This window comes from Mesocricetus auratus, unplaced genomic scaffold (genome assembly GCF_017639785.1).
Source record: "Mesocricetus auratus isolate SY011 unplaced genomic scaffold, BCM_Maur_2.0 Super-Scaffold_100694, whole genome shotgun sequence".
NCBI lineage: Eukaryota > Metazoa > Chordata > Mammalia > Rodentia > Cricetidae > Mesocricetus > Mesocricetus auratus.
Window position 1 is genome coordinate 147,483 of NW_024429268.1, and position 27,468 is coordinate 174,950.

The 27,468-nt window shown below is 42.6% G+C and overlaps 1 protein-coding gene across 2 annotated transcripts in view; it reads right to left on the reverse strand.

Annotated features, from left to right (window-relative positions):
- Positions 1–3,419: 3,419 nt before the first annotated feature.
- The window catches only part of Cul1 (cullin 1), a 64,514-nt gene continuing 40,465 nt past the window's right edge, over positions 3,420–27,468 (reverse strand). For both annotated transcript variants that reach the window (XM_013126280.3, XM_005087501.4), the window contains exons 5-22: positions 26,994–27,044; positions 26,405–26,495; positions 25,462–25,625; positions 20,385–20,547; positions 19,735–19,865; positions 16,569–16,676; positions 16,386–16,492; positions 13,742–13,790; positions 13,045–13,176; positions 12,079–12,196; positions 10,842–10,918; positions 10,296–10,427; positions 9,260–9,352; positions 5,657–5,704; positions 5,496–5,578; positions 4,984–5,089; positions 4,325–4,438; positions 3,420–3,642 (exon numbers count right to left, since the gene is read on the reverse strand). In XM_013126280.3, coding sequence (XP_012981734.1) covers positions 3,562–3,642; positions 4,325–4,438; positions 4,984–5,089; positions 5,496–5,578; positions 5,657–5,704; positions 9,260–9,352; positions 10,296–10,427; positions 10,842–10,918; positions 12,079–12,196; positions 13,045–13,176; positions 13,742–13,790; positions 16,386–16,492; positions 16,569–16,676; positions 19,735–19,865; positions 20,385–20,547; positions 25,462–25,625; positions 26,405–26,495; positions 26,994–27,044 — 1,848 coding nt within the window. In that variant the 3' untranslated portion in view covers positions 3,420–3,561. The remainder of the gene's footprint in view (positions 3,643–4,324; positions 4,439–4,983; positions 5,090–5,495; positions 5,579–5,656; positions 5,705–9,259; positions 9,353–10,295; positions 10,428–10,841; positions 10,919–12,078; positions 12,197–13,044; positions 13,177–13,741; positions 13,791–16,385; positions 16,493–16,568; positions 16,677–19,734; positions 19,866–20,384; positions 20,548–25,461; positions 25,626–26,404; positions 26,496–26,993; positions 27,045–27,468) is intronic.

Below are 27,468 nucleotides of genomic sequence, written 5' to 3' on the forward strand. Positions count from 1 at the left end.
CTGGCAAGCATAGTGATTTATCCCAGTACTGGAAGAGCTAGGGCAGGAAGGTTTTGAACTGGGGATACCCAAACCCAGCCTGGGCTGCCTGGTGAAATGGTCTCAGAGAAACAGAAAACACCCCTAAATAAGCTGACCATAGTTCAAATCTTTAAGGAGCCCCCTCCAAGTCTCCCCTGGGCCGGGCACCTGTACTTCCTTGGTAGGTGGCCACCGAGCAGCACCGTAAGGGCTCAGCACCCTCCAGGCCTTGTGCGCAGTGCAGATGCCCACGACTCAAGTCACAGCACATTGTCTAGAGTTAGATATGGGTTATTTATAAAGGTGTTAAAAACCTTCACTTTCACACTATATGCTAAAACTCACTTCGTTATTTTCCAAGGTAGTTTCCAATCATCAATTCACAAGGCATAGAACTTGAGTCTTACATTGATGTAGACTAGGAGGGGCTCCAGTTACTGTACATGACTCCTTGTTGTACACTTGGCATTTGCATGGATTGCCCTGGACAAAGTTTGGGTGGCTCTACTTAGCTGCTGAGTTGGGTAACACTTTCTTTTAGGCAATTTCTTAAGATAACCTAATGGTCTTCCTTGTCCAAACGGGAAATGGATCACCCGTTTAGTATATTTGGGACAGTTCAGGACACCCCGGAGAGTACATGGCATCAATAGTATCTTCCGACATAGCCCATCTGGTCATGGTTCTCATCTCCAGATGAAAGGAAGCATTCAGATTGTAGAGTTCCTGATGTGTTAGACCAGGTCATATTGGTAGAGCAATAATTTGGAGAACTTGTTTTATAGTCCAGGCTGCCTTGGACCCTGCTATGTAGCTGGGAATAACCTTGAACTCCTGAGCCTGTCACTACCTCTCAAGTGTTGGGGCCACTTACAGGCACTCTTGTTCTGTTTAAAAAAGCATGGTTAGAAGTCTACTTCTTTGATCTTGATTTAGAGTGTATGTGTGCCTGTGTACATACCACTGTGCGTGCACAAGTCAGGACTGTTTACAGAGTCAGTTCTCCCACATTGGGGATCCCTGGGCTCAGGCCATCAGGCCTCGAGCAAGCACCTTTACCCACCAAGCCCTCTCACTGGCTCCATTTGTGTTGGGGGAAGTCCTGTGCATTTGTCTATAAAGACTGTCTGGCCAATAGGAATCTAGATAGGTGGGGCTAGGAGTCCAGGAGGATTCTGGGAAGGAGAAACACAAGAGAGTCGAGATGTAACGCCATTGGGGTAGGAAGCCTGGAAACCTCTCCGGTAAGAGACATACTTAGATTAACAATTATGGGGTAATTACTTAAGTCAGAGCTAGCCAGTAAGAAACAAGCAAGGCCAACAGCTTCATAATTAATACAGCGTCTTGTGTGTTTATTTGGGGACTACAATGTGGCAGAGCCCAGGCGACTGGCGGGTGATAAACCAAAGCGGCTAGCAAGGAAAAGCTTCTCTTAACACATTTGAGGCTTCAAATGTAGACAGAGCCAGTCAGCTTGGGGGTATAGCACAAAGCCCGATGCACAGGTAAACCAGTCTGCAACACCTCATCCAGCCTTGGTGGCCTGGAAAAGCACTGTCCATATCATTGCTTGCCAAACTCAAGGTGTTTTATGGTTTGTATTAAAACGTAGTTGTTTACCTAGAAGTACTCCTTATTTCAGTACTGAAAATCACCTTATCTCTAACCTTCCATGTCCACTAGAAGGTCTGACTTCCATTTCTGCTCAGGGGTTTGGCTACTCTGAAGACTAACAAGTTACCTGATTACAGTTTGCTGACAAGTCATCACGACAGCCGGGGTATGAACATTTTGAAAGAACTTAAGTATTCTATTACTTAATTCTGACTGGAATTGGGGGCAGGGAGCTTGTTTTTAGACTTCAGTCAAAACAATTTCAGTGAGGGCCATGTATAGGCCTATGTGGGTAGGTATTATTAGAAACAATTCCATGCTCTTCTGGTTAGACAAAGGTGTTATTTGGTCTGGATAGCTATGTGAACTGAAAAGATTAAGGTCTCTCTATGTATCTTTTTTTCACTTCATATCTAAAAGAAAAGTAGGCAGTGATGTTCAGTAAAGAGTAAACACCAGAGCCCGCTGGTTTAGTAGCCACTGTGTTCCTCTCTTTTGGAGCAGGTCTTCAAGTTTCCACCAAGGCAGTGAGCTCCTATGCTGTGACCCCTTGCCTGGTGGTGTCCCCTAGTCCTGTCAGCTGGTCTTAGTTAAAAGCCCCATTCTTTAGACCACCAGGCTCATGTGTAGTAGGGGACAGGGGTGTGGATGGTGCAGACCCTGCCTTTTTACTCAGCAAGCCTAATAGTAGTTTCGCATTCTGACCAGCTTACCTTCAACCCTGACACTCAGTCCCAAAAAGTCTCTTAATTCATGTCTAGCCCTTTAGTCTTTTGATCCACCACAATTAACCTGGGCCATCTGTGTGAGTGGGTTGGCGAAGGCATCCTTAGTACAAGAAGAATGAAACCAGGGAGAGTGACAGTGTGGAGACTCATCACCTGGATTCCATCTCACCCTGTGGCCAGGGAGTGTAGACTGGGGACTTGACATGACTGGATGGGTGGCCTTGCATCCTGTGGTGAGTAAGACAGCCTCCTTGGAAAAGCTCACTATGAGGGACCTGAAATCAGAGATCCTCAGTTCTCACGCACTAGTGGAAAGGGCTGAGCATCCTCCCTGCTGACCCGGGGTGTCGCCAATAATTCAGAAGCTTTAATCTCAACTGCAGCATCTTTCCAGAACTGTACCCAGTGAGCAGGTGCCACCGCCTGTCTTTAATTGACTTCAGTACTGTGGAAGCAGGAGCCCAGGAGTCCAGTTCTGCTTTAGTGTAACAGCCCAGTTTCTGTACCTGTCTCAGGATTAATTTAGTTCCTGCAGGTTAGCAGCAGCAACCTGGAGTCGCAGCCCTCACGGCACTGAGGAAGTCCCAGAAACAAGGGTCAGTGCCCAAAATGATGAGGAGCCTTAAACATCAAGATTTTAGTTTTCAATGCAAGGAATGCAGCTCTTCTGGATTCCAGGAAGACACTGGGAATATACACTTGCACAATCATTAAATCTTTTATTTACAGATAGAAATTAGTAAAACTTAAAACAAAACCAAATGCAACTTGTACAGAAATCCTTTAATTATCTTTATTTTCACACATTAAAAAATGAAACACACTATACAAATGGTTTTCATAGCAGATTACACGTGGGTCCATTCAGACTCGCTCTTGGGCTGCCTCAGATGACAGCTGTTAACCAGGGAGCCGATGTATTGATTTAAGTGCAGTAGCATGCAGCCTCAGCATGGAAGGTTCGGTTCCCCTCTGTCCGTAAGTTAGGGAAAATGGCATTGGCGTCTGTTTACAGACTGAAATGTGTCAGTCCTGAGCAGTCCGGCTGAAGCCTGAGACCAGGTGGCAAGAACTGTGGTCTCAGCTTTAAAAAGGGAGATCCAAATGGTGGCAGGCTGGCTGCTATGAACTTGAGTCGTGTCCATTCTATTCGCCAGAACTATTTTGCTGTGGGTCACAGACCCTTTTAGAAGGGTTAGGCCAAGTAACTGTAGGTGTCCTTTTCACCATCGACTCGTTCCAAATATTCTTTTTCGATGAGAATATCAATGCATTTCTGGGCATTATTTTAGGAGGAAGAGGGAAAGGGGAAAAAAATACAAAAAACCATCAGGACAAGGTCACCCTCCACGACAGCTCAGCAGGGAGCAAAGCCACTTGTCTGCTTAACTCGAACCTCATTTGCTCTCCTGAATGCAGTCCTCCAGTAACACCTGCTAAGGTGGTCACTATCTACTGCCACCCTTTGAGTCTCTCCTGTGGCTGAAGCTTACCCAAGTAGTCTCAGAAAAGGAAAGACCCACTGAGTACTGTCAGCAGAAACTAGGCAAATGAGATCATCAGTGTCCTAGATACGAGGTAGTACATTTATTCAATAGTCCCTGCACAGCAGCAGAAATAAACAAGCATTTCCTAACAATGCAACCCAGGATAGTCCTCATACTGCCAAGCAGGTTTTCACCAGCACAGCAGAGAGCACCCTCTGTCCACTGCTTCTCTAGCAAGCAAAACCAGTCAAGGATGCATTATGGTTCACAGCTAATTGCCACATAAACACAGACATGGGACTACTTCTTCCTTTTCAGGGCGTCCATTACAAAGGTGTACTTACACACAACCCACACACTTCTATATGTATTTATTTCAAGAGGAAGATAGGCTGACTTTCCATTGTTTCTTGAGTAAGCTACATCTCTCCTAACATGAGAAGGACAGCTACTGCTCTGTAATTCCTGTACCTTGATAACTGGGACCCGAGGTTTGAACCTGGAGGACAGCTGAGTGAGGACTTCACCAAGTAACTGCTGGTGTTTCAGGACCTTCCTCATTTTCATGATCCTCACGATGGCCGCCTATGCAATCGAAAGGGAAAAACATACGCTTAGAGCTTTCACAGCTGAGCAGGAAAGGTAAGGCAGCCGTGCAAGGACACTTCAGCTCTACTCCCATGCACAGGGTAACAAGTGTCCTGCAGGCCAGAGGGCACAAGTTTCAATCCTAAGAGAGCAAACATTAAAGCCAAGGGGCTAGACGATGGTTCAGTGGTTCAGAGTACTAGAAAACCTGGGCTCCTGGAGATCCAGTACCCTGGCCTCTGGCCTCTGGGGGCACCAGTCATGGACATGCCTTATATGAAAAAGTTCCATTTCTGAGGTCACAGACGCTACCCGTCCTAGCACTCAACTCTACCACTCTTTTAGTCTGCCATGTTTACCTCTTTCCCTATATGTAGCTACATAAAATATTCCAACCTCAGACACCAATGTCCCAGCTTTAGATATTGGCATCTTTGGCCATCCCCGAGCCCTGTGTTGTTCTGGCAGCACTTGTCAATCAAAGCACATACATGGGGGTAACACATTTCTCGAAGTGTACAGTACAGACATGGTTCAGTCACCTGAATCAGTAGTTTGCGGTCTTCCTCTATATTTTTGTGTGTGGTTTCTTGTTCCTGCTTCTGTTCGGTTTTCATTGGTACATTGATATTAACCCTTAATTTCTTGCTGTTAAGACAATAGAGGAAATAGTCACTGAAAAGTCTACTTCCTCTTTTTCACCGCTGGAGGTTTTGCTTCCCTGGACTGGGGCAGAAAGCGGTTCACACCTCTCTTCTGCACCATTTGGACCAGCCACCTGGGAATTGCCCCTCCACCAATGTAATTACCGCGGGGCTGTGACTGAAGTGACATTTGATCCCTCACTTTGTCACCAAATAATTTGACATAAAGGTCTAAACATTCTATACTTATTTTCAAAAGAAAGAGAAAACCAAAACAACACAAGAGCAATATGGGAGACTGGCAGTCAGTCACCAAGCCTTCAGAGTCCACTTTCCCCTGGCTTGTCTGATCCTGAAGTATGCCTGGTGCCAGGGGATAAGACCAACAGCTATGTATTAGATTTTCTTACTTTTTATAACCAAGATATAACTTTATTAAGGTGTCTGGCTTCAATTCCACCTCATCAACATTTGCATTTTCATCTTCCAAGACCTAGAAGAAAACAACTGTTACTAGGCACATCCCAGGAAAAGGCTTTCTATTAGCTTAACACAAAGTACACAAACATACCAGCAACTTTGACTTCAGTAAAATCTGTAGGACTTGTGCCAAAATGTCCTGCAATTAGAGACAAAGATGGTGAGCAAGAAACACTTCTTTTAAGTGGTTGTCCCAGAAATTCAGCACACTGTCCATAGGAACAGTCATCACCCCAAAGCAGAAGCCACCCAGAGAAAGTAACATGGCTTGTTCTCAGAGTTTCTTTATGGCTCACAGCACCCAATAATCAAAGGCAATAATACAGCTTCCTATGAACACTGGACACAATGAGTGCCTGCTTCTCCAATTAAGCCTACAGAAAATTATTCACTTCTTCATGGTATTTGCATGTCTACAAAAAATTTATATGGTGCCAGGGATCAAACCCAAGGCTTCGTGTATGCTAGGCAAGTGTTCTACCACAGAACTACACCCCTGGACATGCAAATGAAGAACGTAGGAGCTCCAACAGAAGCAAAGCTGTACTGTATTCATGAGCATGCTGGGGCCTGGTGGCTTTAGTGAACCCAGTGCATTATGCAACCTCATCTATAGCTGGTCTGGGGATCTCCAGCACCGTCAGCCTCATGGGCACTTACCACCTCACCTGGACTCTTAGCCAACACTAGACAGAAATCCTGCCCTCTTCATAATGGTACCCATGCTGGTCTGAGGCTATGCATAGTAGCTTTATCAGAAGTGGCAACTATGAGCGGGGGCCTTAAGGAGGACAGTTCAAGTCCCATAAGAGAATTCTAATACTAGAAAAGAGTAGAAAGACTGATGTGGCCTTAAGAAGGCCATGTAGAGACCAGAGAGCCAAACAACAAAAAACAAAAGTAGGATTCATCAAGATAAAAAATGTGTGCACATTGGCCTTGATACTGTAGTCATCAATAAATACATGTATCAATTAAGAAATGAGACGAGGGCTGGGACAACAGCTTTGCTAAGTGCCCGCCTAGCATATACAGGCCCTGGGTCAGTCCCCAGCACTGCATAAAAACAGCTATGGTGGAACATGCTAGTCATCTGGCACTACAGGATGTATGTGCAGAGGCAAAAGGACGGAAGCTCAAGGCCATTCTCTACCTGAACTATAGGAGACCCTGTCTCAAAAACCAAACCAAACCAAACCCTCAACAAAACAAAACATCGAGTGAATGGGAGAAAATATTTTAAATCATGTATCTGTTCCCCAGCACCCACGTGAAAGCTTTCTTCCTGTAGTGCTGTGGGCACAGGTGCATCCCTGACACTCATCGGCCATGTAGTCTAACCAGAGGAATAATGCACACATTATGTAAAGATTCTTACACCCTGACAATGAAGACAATCAGATTACAATGCAGGTACAAGTTATGAACAGATATTTCTCCCAAGAAACACAAACAGTATAACCACCTGAAACATTCTGGCTAGGAAAATGCAAAACCATGCTGAGATACTGTATGCTCATCAGGATAACTACAGAAGAAAAAAGGGAAGCTGACTTTGGCATAAGGATGAGGGACTAGAAGTTCCACTGTACAGGAAGAACAATGTGAAAAGCTGCAAAACAAAAACCATGGAATAGAGTGCCTACGTTCCAAAGCCAATATAAAGTGAGCATGTGACTGAGCAATTTCACACCTGTGGACAGGCATAAGAGAACAGAAAACATACACTAATAGCATGAGCATTGTGCTAGTATATGAATAACTAAAATATCCATCAGTGAATGAATGGGCAAGGCAAAAATGGCTCCATCCGTATACTGGAATTTTATTAAAATAAAAAAGAAAAAATATTAGCAGGCAAGATGGCTCATGATGTAAGTGTACTCATGCAAACCTGACTACCTGGATTTGATCCCTAGACTCCACGGTAGGAGAGAACCAAGTCCTAAAACTTTCATAGGCAAGCAATGACATGCAAGTATGCTCCCCCAAACAATAAAAATGACTAAAATAAAAATGAAAGCCGTGGAGCTGAATAGATGGCTCAGTGCCATCTAGGCATGAGGACCATGTAAAAGCTTAGCCCTGTCTGCCGTGCTGCCGGCGTAAGTGCATCCCTGAAGCTTTCTGGCCTTGATGCCCAGCAGAATGAATAAGTTCCAGATTCAAGAGAGCTGCTGCCTCAGAAAGACAGGCTGGAAAGTGCTCAACAGCACCATGTGACTCAATGCATACACATGTGCGGGTATGCGTGGGCGCGCGCGCGCGCACACACACACACACACACACAGGTATACAGGTGCACACACACACACCACGTGACTCAATGCATACACATGTGCGGGTGTGCGTGGGCGCGCGCGCGCGCACACACACACACACACACACACAGGTATACAGGTGCACACACACACACCATGTGACTCAATGCATACACATGTGCGGGTGTGCGTGGGCGCGCGCGCGCACGCACACACACACACACACGAATAAAACACTTGCAGACAGAGTACATCAAGTGAGATGGGCAAGTACAGAGAGACAGACACCACTTGATTCCATGTCTATGCCATGTCCATTGAAGAAGAGTCCACAGGTTGACGGGTGTCAGGGACACAGGGCAAAGTGGGAAGGCAGTGCTGTCCCTGCTAATGGTTACTGCTCTACTCTCAAGGCAGTGTTGTCCCTGCTAATGGTTATGGGTCTACTCTCAAGGGATGGAAACGTTCTGGAACTGGATAGCAGTAGTGACTGTGTAAAATTGTTTACTGACTAAGTAAACACTTTAAATGGTCAGCTTTATATTACATGAAATTTCATGCTGTTTGAAAGATACTGCAGGAGAATACAACTAATGGGAAGAATAGCAGAAAAAACAAGTTAAAATTTAATCAGAAAAATCTAGCTGGAAAAGAGATGGTTAAATGGGAGAGAGCCAGGTGTGATGTACTTATCACCTGAGATGCTGGAGACACACACACACACACACACACACACACACACACACACACACACACACACACACACACACACACACACACAAGAGAGAGAGAGTCAGAGAGAGAGAGAGAGAGAGAGAGAGAGAGAGAGAGAGAGAGAGAGAGAGAGAGAGAGAGAGAGAGAGAGCGAGCCTGTGTTTAAAAATAGAGCATTTTGTAACGTCCTTACAATGCTGACATAAAAGCTTGTACGGAATCAGCTAGAATTGGTCACCACCATCACAAGTGCTAGATACCATGTCTGCTTGAGTACCCATCTGTTTTCTCCAAAAATTTCCCTCACAAACTATAGTCAAAAAATCCTTACAATGGCACAGGGAGCCACCAGCATCCAGAATGTGCCGGATGCCCGTCACTCATCTTGAGATAAGTCCAGTTAACTTCTGGCCAAATGAACCATGCCTATTATAGAAACCTCCCTGGCATAAAACCATGAGTATTCACTGATTTTGCTGCCACCCAAGGGATGTCCAGAGGTCCCAGTGAAGAACCCTCTGTAAATCTGGCTTGGTCCCTGGTGCCTGTGGTCAGACAAAGTTTACTGTTTGGGGGAGGACCCTTTTGTTTTGTTTTTTTCATGCTGCAAACATCAATTAAGTCAAAGACACCCAGGTCCTCTCCTCTTTCCACAACGTCCTGATGATTAAGGAATGGCAGCTTGGAAGTATAGACCGAGTGTGAAACGGCAGGAATACCATTTTAATTTGAGTGCTGTCAGTCAGCTGCTGCACAGTGTAGGCGTCTTCCGTGTTGTACTGAAGCAGGATTGCCATCTGGAATGTGGATGCCTTCAAGGCCCCCAGAGAAAGAAAGAGAAATGTGAAAATGCGGAAAGGTCTTACAAATACAACCTATTTTCACTAAACAGTCTTCAACAGACGCAAAAAAGAAAAGGGAATAAAATGTCAGAAGTCCCAGGTAACATACATTTTCCCTTAAGTCACTGAAACCTGTCCTCTATACAAAGATAACTATATAAGCATCTCCACTCTTGTATAAATACACACCAGGTCAAAGACATGAGTTTTGAACTATGTTTTATATACAGTAAAGCAAAAGTGACTTTGGTACATATCATGGATCTATTATGTGTATGTGTTCACATTGACAGAGACCTCCAGACCAGGTATAACGGTTACCAATGTAGGTTGAAAGGTTAAGCTAGGGAATAGTTTGAGACAACCATTCTAATGTTTTTAACACTGAAAGAAATTTATAATTATTGTTACCAGCTCACAACTAAGACCATCTTATGATATGAAATAAGCATGTACATCTAACACACCAAGTACAGAAGTTAAAATAGAAAGAATCTAGACCAACAGAAAATGTCTTAACAGCTCTGCAACACATAAGTAAGAGTACAGTGTCCCCTAAACGACCCCGCTTTCTCATCCACAAGAGAAATGAGTCCTACAGCTATCACTATTCAGCACTCCACGCTAAGGAGTCTTACCAACGTGAGGCTAAGAGCTGTGACTACAACTAGGTATGTTAGATGTCAGCTTTTAAATATGTCAAGCAAGGGACATGCCAGACACCTACCAAAGAGCCTGTCTTAACACTTAACCCAAAATGGAGGAGAAAACCGAGGCTCAAAGTAAGGAGGTAACTTGTCCCCCAGGCTCCCCTGACCACTTTGTCAGAAATGAACTCTAGCAGGGTTTCTATAATCTGTCCTATCATCATTTAGTAATAAAATAACCACACCCATTAAAAAGATGGCCTTACCTGAAGAGTGTATCTGTTTTTGAAGCAATTAGTGACTAGTTCCCCTTTGGACAGCTGGTACAACCATGTCAGTTTTCTGCCGCTGTGGCGGCTGGCATAGAAGGCTGTAAACCGTTGATAGCTGCGCTCCAGCTGGACGAAAGAACCAGGCTATGTAGCATCGATGGCTCCACATTCTACAGTCAGCTTTGCTAAATAAAGCTCCCTGCCCAAGTTCTGAGAACAAAATCAGTGCTCAGAGACGTGGACCTCAGCTGTTAGGCACAACTGTTTCGTGAGCACTGTAAGGCACTGGAGAGCAGAACCACAGTAGGTCTCTACTTCAGACCCAGTAGGTACCAGAGAATTCACCATGCAGCCAATGAGATTCTCCACTCTACAGGAGTAAATCAACACTGCTGCAGCAGAGTTGCAGACTTCTGCTACCCAACCCAGACCCACTTCCTGTTCTCCGTGAGCACGGCTCCAACTGCTCAGCACAGCACTGCTGGGCATACTAAAGGCCAGGCCGCCCCCTGCCCTCTCCACACAGGTGACAACCCTTACCTCAGACGGCAAGGCAAACGTGCAAGACTGCTGGAAGGGCCACGATCCGGAACTGAGGACCTGGATACTGAAGTCCACTGGGGTGGGAACACATTTAATAACCCTTACAAATTTAAAAATTCTATGGTTTTACATACACAGGAAATGATCAAACTTAAAGAAATACATTGAAAGTCTTACTTAAATATAAAACTAAGACTTTAACACAGAGTTTCAACTTATCCAATTAAAATTAGTAAAAATGGAAGTCTAACTTTGTGGTGTACACTTGTAATCCCAACATCAGACACAGAGGACCATGAGTCTAGGGTAGCCCTACACAGGCAGATGCTCTATGTCAGAAACTCAAGACTAAAGGTTGCAGAACAGGAAACTGCTTTCCTCCGGGACAACAATTCTCCACTTCACTGTCAATATAGAGTTCCAAGCTGGTCTGCCTTGTTCAATTTCATTTTTTTTTTCCATATGAAGTTAAGCCTGCTCAAGCAGTATGTGGTGACCAGGAATGGTTTAACAGCCACAAATACAAGGACATGGAAAGCTCAACAGCAAACAACTACCTCCACTACAGCTTGTGGACCATTTATACCGTGAAGACAGATCGTAGAGACATGCATAACCTACGAGTTAGGATAATTTCATCTTCACAGACAACTTAGATGTCTATTAGCAAAACCAGCAAGCTTAATGATGATACAAGTTCTGGTTTGGGAAGACAAGTCAAGCCCACACATCAGCAAAGCCCAAGCTGGAACATGTGGTGGTATCTTCCTTGTACACCTAATGCCTGTCTGAGGGTCAGAGAATGGAGCTTGCCACTAGCTCACCACAGAGGTCTGGAGGTCTGTACAGACAGGAAGTGAGGTAGCTGGGCAGAAACAGGATATAAGCAGGGAGAAACAGGAAATTGCTCCCTTGTCTGCTGAGACGCTAAGGTTAGGTGTGCCGTGGCTCCTTCTCTCTGATCTCTCAGCATTCCCCTCTAATCCAACTCTGGCTTTGTCTAATCTAGGCCGATTAAGAATGCATTTACAGGAACATGTGGCATGGCATCATCTGGTCCTGACAAAGGCTGCCATCACACCATCCTGGAGTTCAGAGAAGCCACTTGGGAGAAAACTGTTTCTTAGTCGTTGGAATTCTGTCACCGTCTCCCACCCTTACTCCATATTCTGTCACTTTTCTCCTCTGCAATGATGAGCCCCGAAAAGTCATTTTATGAGCACTTAATACTCACAGTCCAGTGGTTCTGAATTTGTTAGGTGCTTTTTGAACTGTTCATTCAGATCTTTGCTTACACCAATGTCTTGAAACATTCGCTGAAGTTTGGAGGTGTACTCAAAACCACAAGCTTGCTGAAATGAACCAAGGCATTTTATCATTAATTCATATAGAAACATGGAATATATTCAACGTATATAAGGGAATTTTAGAGAAATCACACTACAACATCTTTGTTATATGAGACTACTACTAGTAATATTTAGTCATATCATAGTATAAATATATACTGATTAAAATTAGTATGTGATAAAAAGATCATTAAAAATCGAACAATTAAGATTTTAATATGCAACAAGTATACTGCAGCATTTAAAACAAGGTGTTCTACCACTTGAGTAGAGTACAATTGGGAAATGATCACAGCCTGCTGTGGTGATGCGCATCCATCTGAAAGCCCAGCACTCAGGAAGTAGAGGCAAAGGATCACACATTTGAGGCTAGCTCAAGCTGTCACAAATGCCCTTTAACCACCCCCCTCCATATCCCAAATAATCTGTTTGTCCCTTATCCTACTACCAAACTGTCTCCTCCAGAATGGGCCTGAAGCTTAAACCTCTATGTTGGAGGAGATGGGCCAGCCCTTGTGAGTTCATGAGTGTAGGGCTCTTATCACGGGGGTGGTGCCTCTGTAAGAGGGTGCTCTCTTCAGGAATGGAGACTTAACTTCTGTGCCTAAGTCACCCGGTCCATCATCGTATTTTGTTTTGGCAGCCTGAGCTAAAGCTGCTAAGCGTCCACCCAAAGCCAACAAGGCTGACTGTGTGGGAGGCAGGCGAGTCCAAGCAGGGCTCACACGACACCCACACCCACAGCTGGAGTGCGCCAGGGAAGCAGGGCTCCCACGTACAAACTCCTGTGCCCACTGCCAGCACGGAGAGGCTGATAACCACACCCACAGAGTTCACCAGGGAGGCAGCACCTTTAACTTGGAGATCATGCTTGCTTCAGCATCGTCGCTCGCGCTGTTCTGATGCACCAGTCTCTTAGCGAGCATCTTTGCATAGAACTTCTGAAATACATCTTTGTCCTCGATGTACTTGAAGACCACCATCTGGCAAAGTCAGGAGAAGAACACATTAGTGAAGTCAACTCACAAGCTAACTATCGCTGGCTGGCACCAGGAGACAAGGATTGCTTGGTTTTGGGTGACCCTGTGTACTAACCTGTACAATGCTTATAATAAGTATTGCCATCCATTCCTTAAATCCCAGTTGATTAACAGTTTTTGCTATTGTGACTTAGTAGCAAAAAACAAAGTACTAGGGCTGGAGAGCTGTCTCAGTGGATTAGAGTACTTGCTGTTTTTACAGAGGACCCGAGTTCTATTCCTAGCACATGGTAGTTCACAACCATCTGTAACTCCAGTTTCAGAGGATCTGCCTCAGACACCAGGTATACATGTGGTGCGGACACATACACATGTGCAGGCAAAACACTCATATGCATATAATAAAATAAATCAATCCCTGAATAATTAAATGAAACAAAAAAGTAAGCAAAGTTGCAACACTAAAACTAGTAAGTCAATTTGAGGAGTAAAACCATGAATTCAAAATCAAATGCCTATTACTGTGCACATCACAAAGGGCAATGGGTGTGGCCCAGAAGCACCTTACCACTTGATTGAGGGTGTCCTCTAGCTCTGCCTCTTCTGGGTTCTTGGAACTGAAATGGAAAAGGGGCAGTGCGTTTACAAACAAGCCAGCAGATGTGCACACAAACCACTCTGTCAAACTGGCAGGGCCACACGGGGTTTCAAGTATTACATGATGAGCTGTCAGATCAGCTGGTGAGCAAGGGGAGTCACTTTCCTTCCCGAAGGCAACTTGGCAGCCTCACACTGTACGTGATCATGGAAGAGATCTTAAAGTAGTCACAATATCTAAGATAAGTATCAACAGAAGCTAATCACAGTATTATAAAGTTTTCCTTTAAGATACCCATTTAAATATCATTCTTACAATTGCTTCCTATAATCTATACTACTTTTAAAAAAATAGAAAAACACATACTTTCTGTTTAATGACCTAATAATTAAAGGTAATGAAAGGTTTGAGCCATGGGTGAGGTGTGCTTTCATCTGTGGTCATATCATTAAAACAATTGATTAATTTATTCTATGAATATAATTAAGAAAAGGTAAACTAAGGGTGAATTGGCTTTTAAAAAAAATTGTAGAAGGATCCTGTATAAAATGTACGGGTTTGCCTCAACCTTAGACCAAGAACTCCAGACAACTAAGGAATGCATAGATCAGGAGAAATAGTCTTGCTTAAGAACAGAACACCAAATAGTCAGCCCTGAAATCATATACATACTCATAACATTATACAGACTGAGCAGGCTGTATCTCTGTATTTAGGAACACACACACACACACACACACACACACACACACACACACACACACACGCATCACCACCACCACCAAACAGCAATTAAAGGAAAAGTCATGAATTGAATTGTGTGGTGGGGTGTAACATGGGAGGGAGCTGAGAGGGAAGAAAGGTAATTTGTATTATAATCTCAAAAAGCAGAACAAAAACAACTGGTCAAACAATCTCTAAAACAATGTTGTCATTTGTTGCTGTTTTGAGATATCCCGTGCTACCGCCCAACTCTTAGAAATCTTCCTGCCTCAGGCTGAGTGCTAGGATTACATGAATGAACGTACCATCATATCCACTATCTCTCCTCGTTGCTCGATGCCAGCTACTCTACACACCAAACAGACTTGCGAAAGCAGCACTCTGGAATGTCTCCACCACTCAGTTTTAATAGTCGTGACTATTTAACTGTAGACAATTATGGGCATACAATTGTTTGTTCTGTCACACAAACTGAAGGCCTCATGGAGTAACTCTGAATTTAAGTCACTCAATCATCTACAACGAAATGGCTGAGAAGCAGCACCAAGTCCTAAGAGGCACCAAGTATATAATAACTCCTTTTTCCAAACCAGCAAGATAACTCAGTGAAAGGCACCTGTCGTCAAGCCTGATGACCTGAGTTTGATGCCAGTATTTCACGTGGCAGAAGGAGGAAACGGATTTCTGCAAGTTGTCCTCTGACCTCCAGAAATGTGTGGTGACATCTGTGCCCCCAAAATAAATGAAACACATCACTAAATGTAAAGTCCTTTTTTCCTCCTTGGAAAGAATACATAAGTGCATCTGACTAGAATAAATAATATATCAGGACAGCATGACAATATACAGAGAGATAATAAAATACTCAAGTTCCCACTGGCTCTGGGAGGATGGCTTTCTGGCAACACTAAAAGAAACAGCTATTTAAAAAGTAATTTAATTTTTAAAAATCGATAGCAAGTGACCTTTACTCAATGTGTGCCCACCATGTACCAAGCAGACATCACAGTGAGCTGTCAGGCGGGCTACTGCTGAGCTACCAGCACAGTCTGAGGGTGCTGCACAGCCTACATGTAGTACAATTATTCTCCAGTTCACCGACGATGTTGATTTGTTAACTTAAGTTGTGCATGTGTCTGTACGAGCACCATATGTACAGGGTAGCCTACGGAGCTGGAATACAAACGTTTGTGAGCTGTGCAATGTAGATAAGAACTTAACGCAGGTCCTCTGCAGGAGCAGCAGGTGTCTGACAGCTGAGCCACCTCTCTGGCCCTGATGGTGAGACTGACTGCCACTGTTCACACTGGCATCTGTGGGTGCTCTTAGCCTTGGAGAGCTTTTAAAACCACAATGCACTGGCACTAGAGCCAGCACAAGTTAGGGTCTGTTTCCTGCACGGCGTCTGGTGATGGGGCATGCGGAGCACTGAGGCAAACAATCAGCATTTTTGGACCAGAAGGAACTGTGACAGGGAGAGGCTGAGAACCAGGACACACAGCAGCAGGGACACCACAGGAGGAAGCCATGCCTCACCAGCCCTTCTCCATCTCCAAAGACAGGTCAGAAGATGAGGAAAAGTGCCAGGTAAGACATAAGGGACTGAAAAATGAATACATAGCACCAACAAATGACGAGATGAAAATAAAACTAAAGTATGCGGCACACTCTGTAAACCCAGTATGGAAGGCTGGGGCAGTTCTGAGGCTAGCCTGTGCTACCCAGCAGCTCTGTGAAGTGTATACTGAAGTGTACAGAGCGTCAGTGGGAGCTGATGCAGCTGTCAACAATCGTGATGCAACACGAGCACGCCTCCCGCACATATGGGATCCCTGAGTAAAGCTGAGGCTTAGAGAGGGTTCCTAGGAAAACTACAAATCAAAGACGGTACCTTTTCTTCAGCAAGGAGTCACAGTACCGAGCAAGCAGCTCAGGGGATTTACTGGATGACTGGGCCATTTTGGTAACTGCATTGTTGTTTATGAAGCGACCACAAGCCTGTTATACAAAAGAGAGTTAGAGAGAAGGTGCTCTGTTCATACACACTGAACAGACAGTACAGTGACACGCTCACCTTATCAAGTGCAGCCACGAAGCCAGCATCATTGTTGAACGCTGACATCACCAGGGCATTGTACTTCTTATGGACATCCAGAACCGTCTGCACATACATCTTTGGGTCCTTTTATGGGGGGGAAACCAGAACCAAACAGGAATTAAAGAGCATATTCTTCTGCTGCTGTAAAACATTCTACAAGTGTTAACTGTATCTTCAAAGAAGTTAACATGATCAGGAATACTTTTGGCTCCACCACTAAAACACAAAGGGCATTGTGTTTATGTGTAAAACAAAGTAATTCTCCAGATTAAAAATTAAATACCTTAAAAAAAAAACTGGAAGAGATCATGAAAATATTTTCATTTTCAAAATGACAACAGGTTTAAACACAGGAGGGCACACAATGGCAACTGTGTGGTCACGGCCAGGGACCAGCACGGAGCACACGGGGGTGGGCAACAGGGGCTCTATAGACCAAAGACCACAGCGGGACATTAGTCCCATGACAGAGGACACAGACCACACTGGTGGACGGGCAGACGGACAAGCTGCGCAGTAGCAAGTGGCTCATCATCAGCAGTCACTGTCATGACAGAGGCAGGCGCCGTTTTAAATGTCCACTGTAGGTGACTGAGCTAAGCCACACTTCTTACTAACGTGAGTGGCAGACTCAGGAAGATGACCCCTGAGTTACATATGTTCTCTTCTCTTCAGCTTTCACATAGGAAGCTTGACTAGCCCTTCGCAACCCAGGAGCTGTATACAGTGCACACAAGGGAGGTGTTCTGGCGATGCCTCCAAAGTCACTGCTGACAGTTTTGAGACGGTATTTCTCTATGTAGCCCAGGCTGATCACAAACTTGTGATCCTGTTGCTTTACCCTGCAGAGATTACAGGTGTACTAGACCCTAGTTCCTGACACACTATTTTGCATGATTCAGGAATGAGAAAACAGAATCCCTTGAATACTAATTACTTTGCATTTTTGGTAACATTTGTTTTAATTTAATAATGGGTAAAAACAGAACCCTATCATGCAATTATTTCATATAAGTTGCAAGTGTGTATTGTTTAAAAACATAATCAATGCAAAATTATCATGAAACAATAATCTTGTTTGTCATTAAAGCCCACATTACTTTGGTGGGTTCAGGTTTACACTGCTTTCTGATCTCACATTAAATTACTACTCAGTGTTCATATCTTCTTCTTTTACAGTTTCCATGGTCGCTGTTTTTACAAAGAACTCCAAACTACAGCAAGCATCCAAACACAGGAAAAGTAAGTAGCCACTACTGGACCACTCAGAGCCCATACAGAGGATAGCATCCTTTAAAGAACAAGCTGAATATCAAAACTGCCAATTCACAGACTCAGCAGTGCTGATCAAACCGGGCACTTTGAGGACTGCCACTCACAGGATTCATACAAGGTAGATTGTGTGTGTAAACATTCTAGAACTTACAAGAATGACTCAAGCTTAGAAGTGGAGGGGCTATAGACTCATGTACTGAGAAGGTAGGTGACGAGCCTGCAGTGCCCCTCCCACAGGCTCTCATCTCTCACTGTGGCTCCTACGTGCTGTGCTGACTTTACCCTTTACCTCTGGGCACTGGCTTTCCTGCTGTATCTTGACTTACAGTAATGACTATATTATAACCTCTTCTTTGGCTTTTTCATTTTTTAAAATTATTCCCTCAGATTTAGGATTTGGAAACAATTTTTTTAGTAAATGCTCAGAAAAAATTTCTATATGGAGACACAAAGCTTTGCAAAGAATAAAGCAGCCTCCAGATTGACTCTAGATTCTCCATATGAGAGAAGACCCAGCAGAGTTTGGCTGAGGGGGAGAACTGACAGCAGCCCATAGAATAATGTGCCAAGACAGCAAGCTCTGGAAAAGTGACTTTAAAACTTCACTACTGTTGTGTGTATGCACGACATGCTTGCGTGTGGAGGAGGGGGTACCACAGTACTAGGGTGGAGCTCAGATGACAACTTTTTGGGGTGAGTATTTCCCTTCTACCGTGGGTCCTGGGGATCAAACTCGGGTTGCCAGGCCTGGCCGTTGCACCAGCCCTGGTTTTTGTTTTGTTTTCTGAGGCAGGGTCCCACGGTTCAGGCTACTTTCCTATGTGCTCCATAGCCAAGGATAGATAAGCCTTGGGTCTCATCTTCCCGCCTCTGCCTCCTGAGTGGTTGAGTTACAGGCATGTGCCATCATGCTGGCTTTGAAGAAACATTTTAGGTTTAAAACAAAATGAACATAATAGTAGTAAGTCTGGTTCATATCCATAACAGTATGTGAAAGGTTTCTTTTTCATATAAGAAACACAACTCCTCTCAGTTCCCAAGGAGCTGCTCATGATTCTAAAAGCTGTTAAAACCGACATATCTAACACCCAGACCAAAGTCGCCACCAACCTTGCACAATCTGCCCTTCAGAGTCCAAGTGATTCTATATTTCCTAAGCTCCAATTGGTTGATCGCACCCCCACTGTTATTTCATCTTAGTTGTTTCAACAAAACTTAGTGCTATTCTTACAGCCACTCTTACTAATTTCAATCATTTTCTATATGAAGCAATGTTTTGAATAAAAATTGATCTTGCCAAGTACATGGTTATTAATATTAATACCCTTAGCAGCTTTCCTTGTGCCCTCAGGGTGGAGTTGACAGAATGCACATGCTTCCACATTCTCCCATCTCTACCTTCCCAGCCTCTCCTCAAGTCCTCTGTCCTACAGTCACGTGATGGCTCACAACCATTTACTCCAGTTCTAGGGCATCTGAAGCCTCTATTCTGACTTCTTCAGGCATATAAGCATTTAAGCAGAAACACTCATATAACACTAAAACAAGATGAAAAAGGAGATCATCAATACTTAAAAAGGTGCTGGAGAGGGCTGGGTATGGTTTTGCAGCACTCAGGAGGCAGAAACAAAGAGACAGGTGAATCTCTGTCAATTTAAGGATATCATGGGCTACATAATGAAATCTTGTTTTAAAAAATGTTAAGTAGTTAAAGGATCTTGTGAACTTCCTACTTTCAAAGGCTAAAACAGGTTCTCTGAGAACGTCAGTCACATCTTCCTAGAATTACCAGCAAACACGCACTGCACACACCTGCAGTTGGCGTGAGAAAAACTGGCTCATGTGCACTCAGCCAGGCCCTACTTACATTTAAAGCAGCTTCTCCACACTTCTCAATTGCCGCAAGACCCTGATTATGAATATGTGTCTCTAGTAGTTTTTTCAATTCTCCTAGGCCATCCTGAATTCTAGATACAAGATTATACATGCGGCCCAAATCTGAAAGAAAAAAGGAGCCAATTTTATGCATGGAAACCAACTGTGCATACCTATTCTGCTCATTATATGTTTATATAAAGCGAAACCGGAAACCATCTAGATCTGGTACTTTGTTAACATCAGGCTACTGGAAGTTTATTTCTCCTTTACCATGAGAACTCACTACTGTAACAACAGAGAAAAAGTACTCAATGCCTTCTAAAATCCCGATGAGATACTATTTATGCCACAGAAGGTACTAAAATATGTTTGAAAAATAAACTTAATATAGAAACTCATTTCAACTCTAAGTCATGGAGGGATCCCCAAATCACTCACTTTGTGTATGTGTTCAATCTATGGTGGTTAAAGATGGAAAATCCTAAATCCCAATAGCAATGTGACTAAGCTACTAACAGTTCCCACTAGCACAGAGGAGCAATTAAGGGAAGAGAAAACAAAACAAGAACATCTCAAAAAAAAAAAATCCACCCACCATTGGTAATACCAACAAAAGTATGTGGTACAAATTATATTCACCTTCATTCTTGTCAGCATCCAACAAATTCTGAAACTCTGTGTGGAAAATTTCCAAGTGTTTTTCGATGAGGACCTGCTCACATTTCCGGGCTAGTTCATCTTGTGTGCTCTCATGGAGGTAAACCTGCACTCTCCGCTGCTCTTCAAGCAAACGCGCCTCAGCCTGCAGAGAATTCAATCAAAGCACGGTTTGATTCACTTTTAAAGAACTAGTACATGGACAACGACAATTTACATTCATAAATCTGCTCTAGCAAAGTATGATTAAGCAAAGGGGAAAAGGACTTTAGACTGGAGGGTAGTCTCTGGCATGCTCTACTCTCTGCAACACAGGCTCTAATTCTTTAAGTGCCCTAAGAACAATATTATAATTAACAATTCAAATGTCTTCATATCATCATTCATTCATTTATTCATATTTTGGAGGCAATGACCCACATTCTTATGACCATGAGAGAAACCTACAGGTCCTTTCCAACACACGGACTCTGAATTAAGAAGCACTACTTTGGTTTGAAAGCTGTCTGAATTGAAGGGTCACACCAATATAATCCTAGAAATGACCACTCAGAAATAATCATTGGGAGGGAGGGAAGGAGAGAGGGAAGGAGAGAGAGGGAGGGAGGGGGAGAGAGAGAGAGAGAGAGAGAGAGAGAGAGAGAGAGAGAGAGAGCTTCTTTTGTCAGTCACTGAACATACACCTCACCTCAAAAGCCCACTTGGTCACTTTAGCAGTCTCAACTTCATGGATTTCTCTCCAAGGAAGAGAGACTAACAGACAATATAATACAAAAAAACCCAAGTAAAAGATGGTATATTTTAGAATCTGTCACCTAAAACTGTGGTACAGAGTCACTGAGAAACTGTTACACTATCAGAGCAAGCAAGAAATTTCAATGATAGCCTTGAATTATTCAGGTGATCTGAATAAAAAAGACAAAAATGGTATTTTACTTTCCTCTCAGATTTGGTATAATGGTGGATAAATCTGGAGAATTGCCATTGGAATTTAATAAACATTCAATACCAAGCCAACTGTCTACGCAGAACTTGAACTATCAAATGGTAGTTACTAAACTGCAGGAAATCTGCTAGAGCCTCGGCACACAATCACACTTTCCAGAAAGCCAAACATGCAAAGTGAACTTAAGCACAGTGAACTGTATCTGCATCACAAAGCCTTAACACAGAATGCTCTAACCCACCAGTAAGTCTATCCAAAAGGACAGAATGAGGGAGAAGATAAGCCACAAAGAAACATGAAAGTTTGAAGTTAGTAAATTTCTGATAAGAAACTTAATAAAAACAAAATAGCCCCCTCCCACAAAAAAAGCTCACAGCAACATTCTAGTATGCTAAGGATCCCAGGCTTGTGAGTCTATCATTGGGTGTTTTACAAAGTCTTTAATTTGTACTTTTGTTTCTTGTACTACAAAGTTCTTCTAGAACAATAAATGCCACGTTCAGGCTCTGCTGTTAAATTCCAGGGTTTCGTTCCATCAGATACTGAAGAGCAGAAGCAGACACATTGAAGTACCACTCTTCCTGTTTTAAGTTATACCGTTTCTTGGAAGAACACAGATCATCCTGGTCAGGAAAACAAAGCTTTTATTCCTGTGCAGAAGGCTAAGCTTTGATGTCCTTGTGTATTCTCTTAGGAACACGGACTATGGTCTGTTTACCGAGCTTCCTGCAGGGGCCAAGTGGCATAAAAGAGGAAGCAGGCCCCTAATTGGGGACTATTTTGTGGTGGCAGGTAGTTTTACTGTTGCTCATCTCATGTACTGATCATGAAACAGCAAGATCATATTCAAATAACTAAGTACCCTAAAGTTCTTGAAAATGACCGTGATTAACTCCATTAAAAGCAATTCTCAGCAAAAGCAAAGGGGTAGAAAAAACAGAACTGAAAGGTTGGTAAGCAAATTAATAAGTTATTTTATGTAAAAGTGTTTTGGCTACATGTATGTGTGTACACCATGTACCCACAAAGGCCAGAAGAGGTTGCTGGATTTCTCAGAACTGTGGTCACAGATGGCCATGAGCTACCACGTTGTTGCAGGAAACCAAACCCAGGTCCTCTGCAAGAGCAATATCTACTCTTTTAACTCTTGACCAATCACTCCATCCCATATTATTTTTAAATACTAAAATATTAGGAATCTAGAATACTCATAAGTTCTTTTTTTTATAGGTCAGATTAGTCTTAATCACATGAGATAGATTTCAAAGTGTTAAGATGGCCTATAACTGTTATCAAATGTTCGTACTAAAATGCAGACAACAGCAAACTAAACAGATACCCCACCTAGGGACTGTGAACACCTAGCTCAAACAGGCTGTTGAAAGCAAGTTATTGATGGGAGGATGTTATTTTGTATATGTTTCTCTTACTGGTTGATGAATAAAACACTGATTGGCCAGGCAGGATGATAGGCGGGGCTAAGAGACAAGAAGAATTCTGGGAAAAGTAGGCAGAGAGGAGTTGTTGTGTGAGGCCACAAAGCGGACACGAGTCAGGAGCTCTCTGGTAATATAAGACTATGTAGAAATATATAGATTAGTAGTTACGGGTTAATAATTAAGACAGAGCTGGCCAATAAGAAGCCCACCACTGCCACTGCCAACAGTTTCATAATTAATATAGCATCTGTGTGTTCATTTGGGGCAAGGCAGCTGTGGAACCGGGCGGGAATTCTCATAACAGGGTATTACCTCAGTATTATTGTACTAAGATGTATGCGACTTGATTGTTTTAATACAAATGTAATTTCTTCTCAAGTTACCTAAGTTGCCAATTTTATCTGGTGGTTTCCAACCTGCCTAGGCACATGCTGGAGACTGTGTAAGGCCAGAGTCCTCCATCAGGTTTGCTTTGCTACACCTATCTACAGATCCTTTCAATACAGACATCTAGTGTATATACAGTTTCAAATCTCCTTACACGATTTCAAACGTAAAGCTTACCAAATCCCCACCATAACCTACAATTATTATTCCTGATCACAGGTAAGGAAACTGAGGAACAGAGCGATCAAGGTCATCATCCTTTAACTTTTAGAACTAGTGGCCCAGTTCAAGACACAAGGATATAAGATTTCTGCTGTGTGAAATGAAAGTGTTCATGTGGCTGAATTTATATACTGTTTGTTGCTAAGAGTCTAAATCATGGATTTCCAGAAAAAGATGGGAGTCATGCTTGGTATGACTTCTAAGTGGATCAGGACCAGAGCTTTAACGTTTTTAAAAAGTTTCCTAGAAGTTGGACACAGGCTTGCGAATATCCTACACACTAGACACTGTTATTCTTGAAGTTGCCAAACAAAACAGATCTCCTTTTTTAGTGTGCTCATGCAGCACTGTCCTAAAACTTGCTTTCCGCCGGGCGTTGGTGGCGCACGCCTTTAATCCCAGCACTCGGGAGGCAGAGGCAGGAGGATATCTTGAGTTCGAGGCTAGCCTGGTCTACAGAGTAAGTTCCAGGACAGCCACCAAAACAATACAGAGAAACCCTGTCTTGAAAAACAAAAACAAACAAACAAAAAAACAAAACAAAAACAAAAAAACCCCTTGCTTTCCTTGTGCAGCAGACATCACCATAAACCATGAAGAAGTCTACAAAGGGCAGGTTGGCACCACAATGGCACGCAACATGGAAGAAGGTTCCATTTTAAAGACATAGTTAAAAAAAAAAATCACTACTGGGCTGGGATAAGGGTGCTTGTGGCTAATCTTGATGACCTGATACCCATATGGTAGAAGGAAAGATCCACTCTACATGTATGCTAGTATGACACGCGTACACCTACATGTGTATACATGTACAAGCAGGTGTATACACACAGATAAAATAAATGCAAAAAAGATTGAAAACAGGTCTCTTACTATACTGTCACACTAAAAAATTAAATAATGGGCAATAACACAATTCAAAACAGGTTATATTTCAAATATTCTTAAGGAGCTGGCCAGGTTTCAGTCACACACAAAATCCAAAGAACTGCTACTATTCTGCACAAACAACTAAAAGTCCCACTTTAGTTGGGTTTTAAGTTATCAGAAATGTGTAATTGAGTTTCAATTTCAAACGTAGAAGACCCATTTACATCCTGGTGTAAGTGTACTATATGAAAATGTACTTTGAACACCACAAGCTGGGCATGACTTTTTCTCTAAGTCAGAAGCAGGGTGGTTGGGCTTATGCATTGTATTCTGTCTTTAAACATGGAAGCAATGACTCCACAGTCCCATCCTGCCCCAGAGAGGGCAAAGCAGCTATTAGAGTTGGTCTGAACCAGACTTGAAAATTTCGTGCATTCAGGAGAGGAGTCACCAAACTCTACAGTCTGCTGGGAAAACCCTGATGGACATGTCTTGTTTATTTGCACATTGCTATGACTGTTGTGAACAGCGGTAGAAAAGATCACACAGCATGCAAAGCCTGGAAGTAGCTAACAGAAAGCCTGCAGACTCTTGACACAGCCATTCCTCAGACCTTCCATCCACAATACCTGAATTTCCAAGACAGACAAAAAAAAAAAAAAAAAAAAAATTAGTTCATGGAAGCACCGTGTAGTAAAATAATGCTTGTAGAGTACAACATACGGCTCTTCTCCCAAGTCAGAACTTAGATCCTCCTTCCTAATACAATCTTGAAGACTAAGCTATGGACTCCTAGGAAATATTTAAGAAAAAAGTAGCAAAAACAAACAAAATAGCTAGCAAATCTCGGAATATCTGCTTAATACTTTCTCATTGACAAAATTTTGGGGTCCACTAGTCAGTCACACTCAAGAGATGATTCAAAACATGAAGGTGTACAGTTATCAAGGCACTTCCTTTGATGTGTGTGCGTGCACTCACTCACTCACTCACTCACTCACTCACTCACTCACTCACTCACTCACTCACTCACGATTATCAATTTGTGAAAGTCCCTTGCAGAGTTACAGGAGCATGGCGTGAGTTCAGCGCCACGCCTGACTTGTGAGGAACACTGCACTACCAAGAGCTCACGGGAGAAGCAATGACTATTTAGCTTACATCTACTTTACATACTGTGTATGTTTAAGCTTACCTTCTTCATATATTCAGTAACTGGGTTCTGCTGCAAGAATTCAGTACTTTCTCTGGTATAAAATCTCTCTGTGTCAGCCAAAAATTGAGACTCAAAGGATTCTTTATACACTGTTAACGTAGGGCCCTTTGCAAAAGCGTCATCTTCATTCAGCCCCAATTCCACTAGAAAGAAATATGAGCTGCATTTACCCCGATTTTTGTTATATTTCACAGATAATACTTTTGCGTAACATGCAGTTTAAGTTACACTTGAAAGATCAATGTATAGCCAAGCGTTGGCTAAGTGGTGCACACCTTTAATCCCAGCACTTAGGACGCAGAGGCAGGTGGATCTCTGTGAGTTCGAGGCCAGCCTGATCTACACAGTGATTCCAGGACAGCCTCCAAAACAATACAGAGAAACCCTGTCTCAAAACAAAACAAAACAAAAAAAAGATCAACTATAGTGGAGGGTTGAAAGGTTAACTGTTACTCACTAGTATGAAACATTCTTGTTTCAGTAAGAGAAAAACAAAACAAAACAATAAACTCCAAGATGTATAGAAGTAAATCACCTCTACCTGGGCCAGGGATACTTCAAAATTATCACAAGTTCAGTTAGAGAAAGTCTACATTTCATAAAGGGATCTAAATGTTGCATGGTAAACTTTCACAGAAATGTAAATCTATTGAGCTTGAACAACACATCAGTTAATCAGGGTCTCAATTTTTCAAGCTTATAGATTTCTGGTTAGCATGGAGTCAAGAACAATCACATTCATTTTTTTCAATCAAAATTTCCTTAAAGTACAAAGATTAAACAACTTATGATTTATAAAATCACTATTTAAAAGTGCCTTAAACATAGAATATTCTTGATAATATTTAATGTTTTTAAATGAATACTAGAATTATCATAATTTCCATGTGATATGAAAACTGAATAAAAACAAATTATTTACCATAAGACTGTACAACTCCACTAATCAGTCTTGTGTTTATGGTTTCGCCATTTCTTTCCTTTTCAATCAGTTTTAAAACAGCATTTGTTACCTTTAAGAATACAGAAAAAACATTATGTAGATGTGCTACAGGTCACAATGTATCTTACACATTCTTTAAACAATTAAAGTCATTAAATAATACAAGGTAACAAATATTTTAGGGGGATGGGTATGTACATGGGCATGGAGACAGACCAGTGGACAATCTCAAGTACTGCTCCCCAGAAGCTATCGCCTTGTTTTTGAGATGGCATTTCTCATTGGCATGGAGCTCATTCAGAAGACTAGGATGGCACCGGCAGGAAGCCCCAAAGATCTGCTTGACCCTACTCTTCCGTGCTAGGATCACTAGTGGGCATCACCACACCCGCTGCCTTCCTTCCAGGGTTCTGGGAATCTACCCCAGGCCCTCATGCTTACATGGCAAGCACTTTTTCAACAGAGCCGTGTCCCCAGACCAACTCTTGAGATAGTTCAAAGGCTTGGGAAGACAACATGAAATGGGAATGTTTTTTAAAGGAAAAATACACACATCCATAGTAGATACCTGTTTATTCAATGGCCTGAACAAACAATCTCTCCACGTCACCAATGCAAGCTGGAGGAAAAAGGGGGAAAGATGCATTAGATAACCGTATTTCACTACGGTTCTCCAAAACCGGTCAGACAATAATTTGAATTCTTAGTTTTACCAAAATTGCTAGATTACAACTCAGTTAAAAAACCAAACACAACTGGTGCCACAATGAAATGAGAGCGCCTCTCAAGTGAGTCACTTTGCACAGATGTTTACCAGCTCACATTTTAAACTGAAGTTCAAAAAGAACATTGACTTAAGATGAATAGTTTATCAGCTTAAAAACCAGTAGTAGATTCAACCTCTGAATGTATTCCCTGAATCCAACAATTTTAGACCCAGATACACCTGATAAAAGTAATTACAGCCACTACCAAAGTTTCCTAACACATCAAGATAAAGAGAATATAAAAATCTTCTAACTTTTATATCTGGATTTTAAATG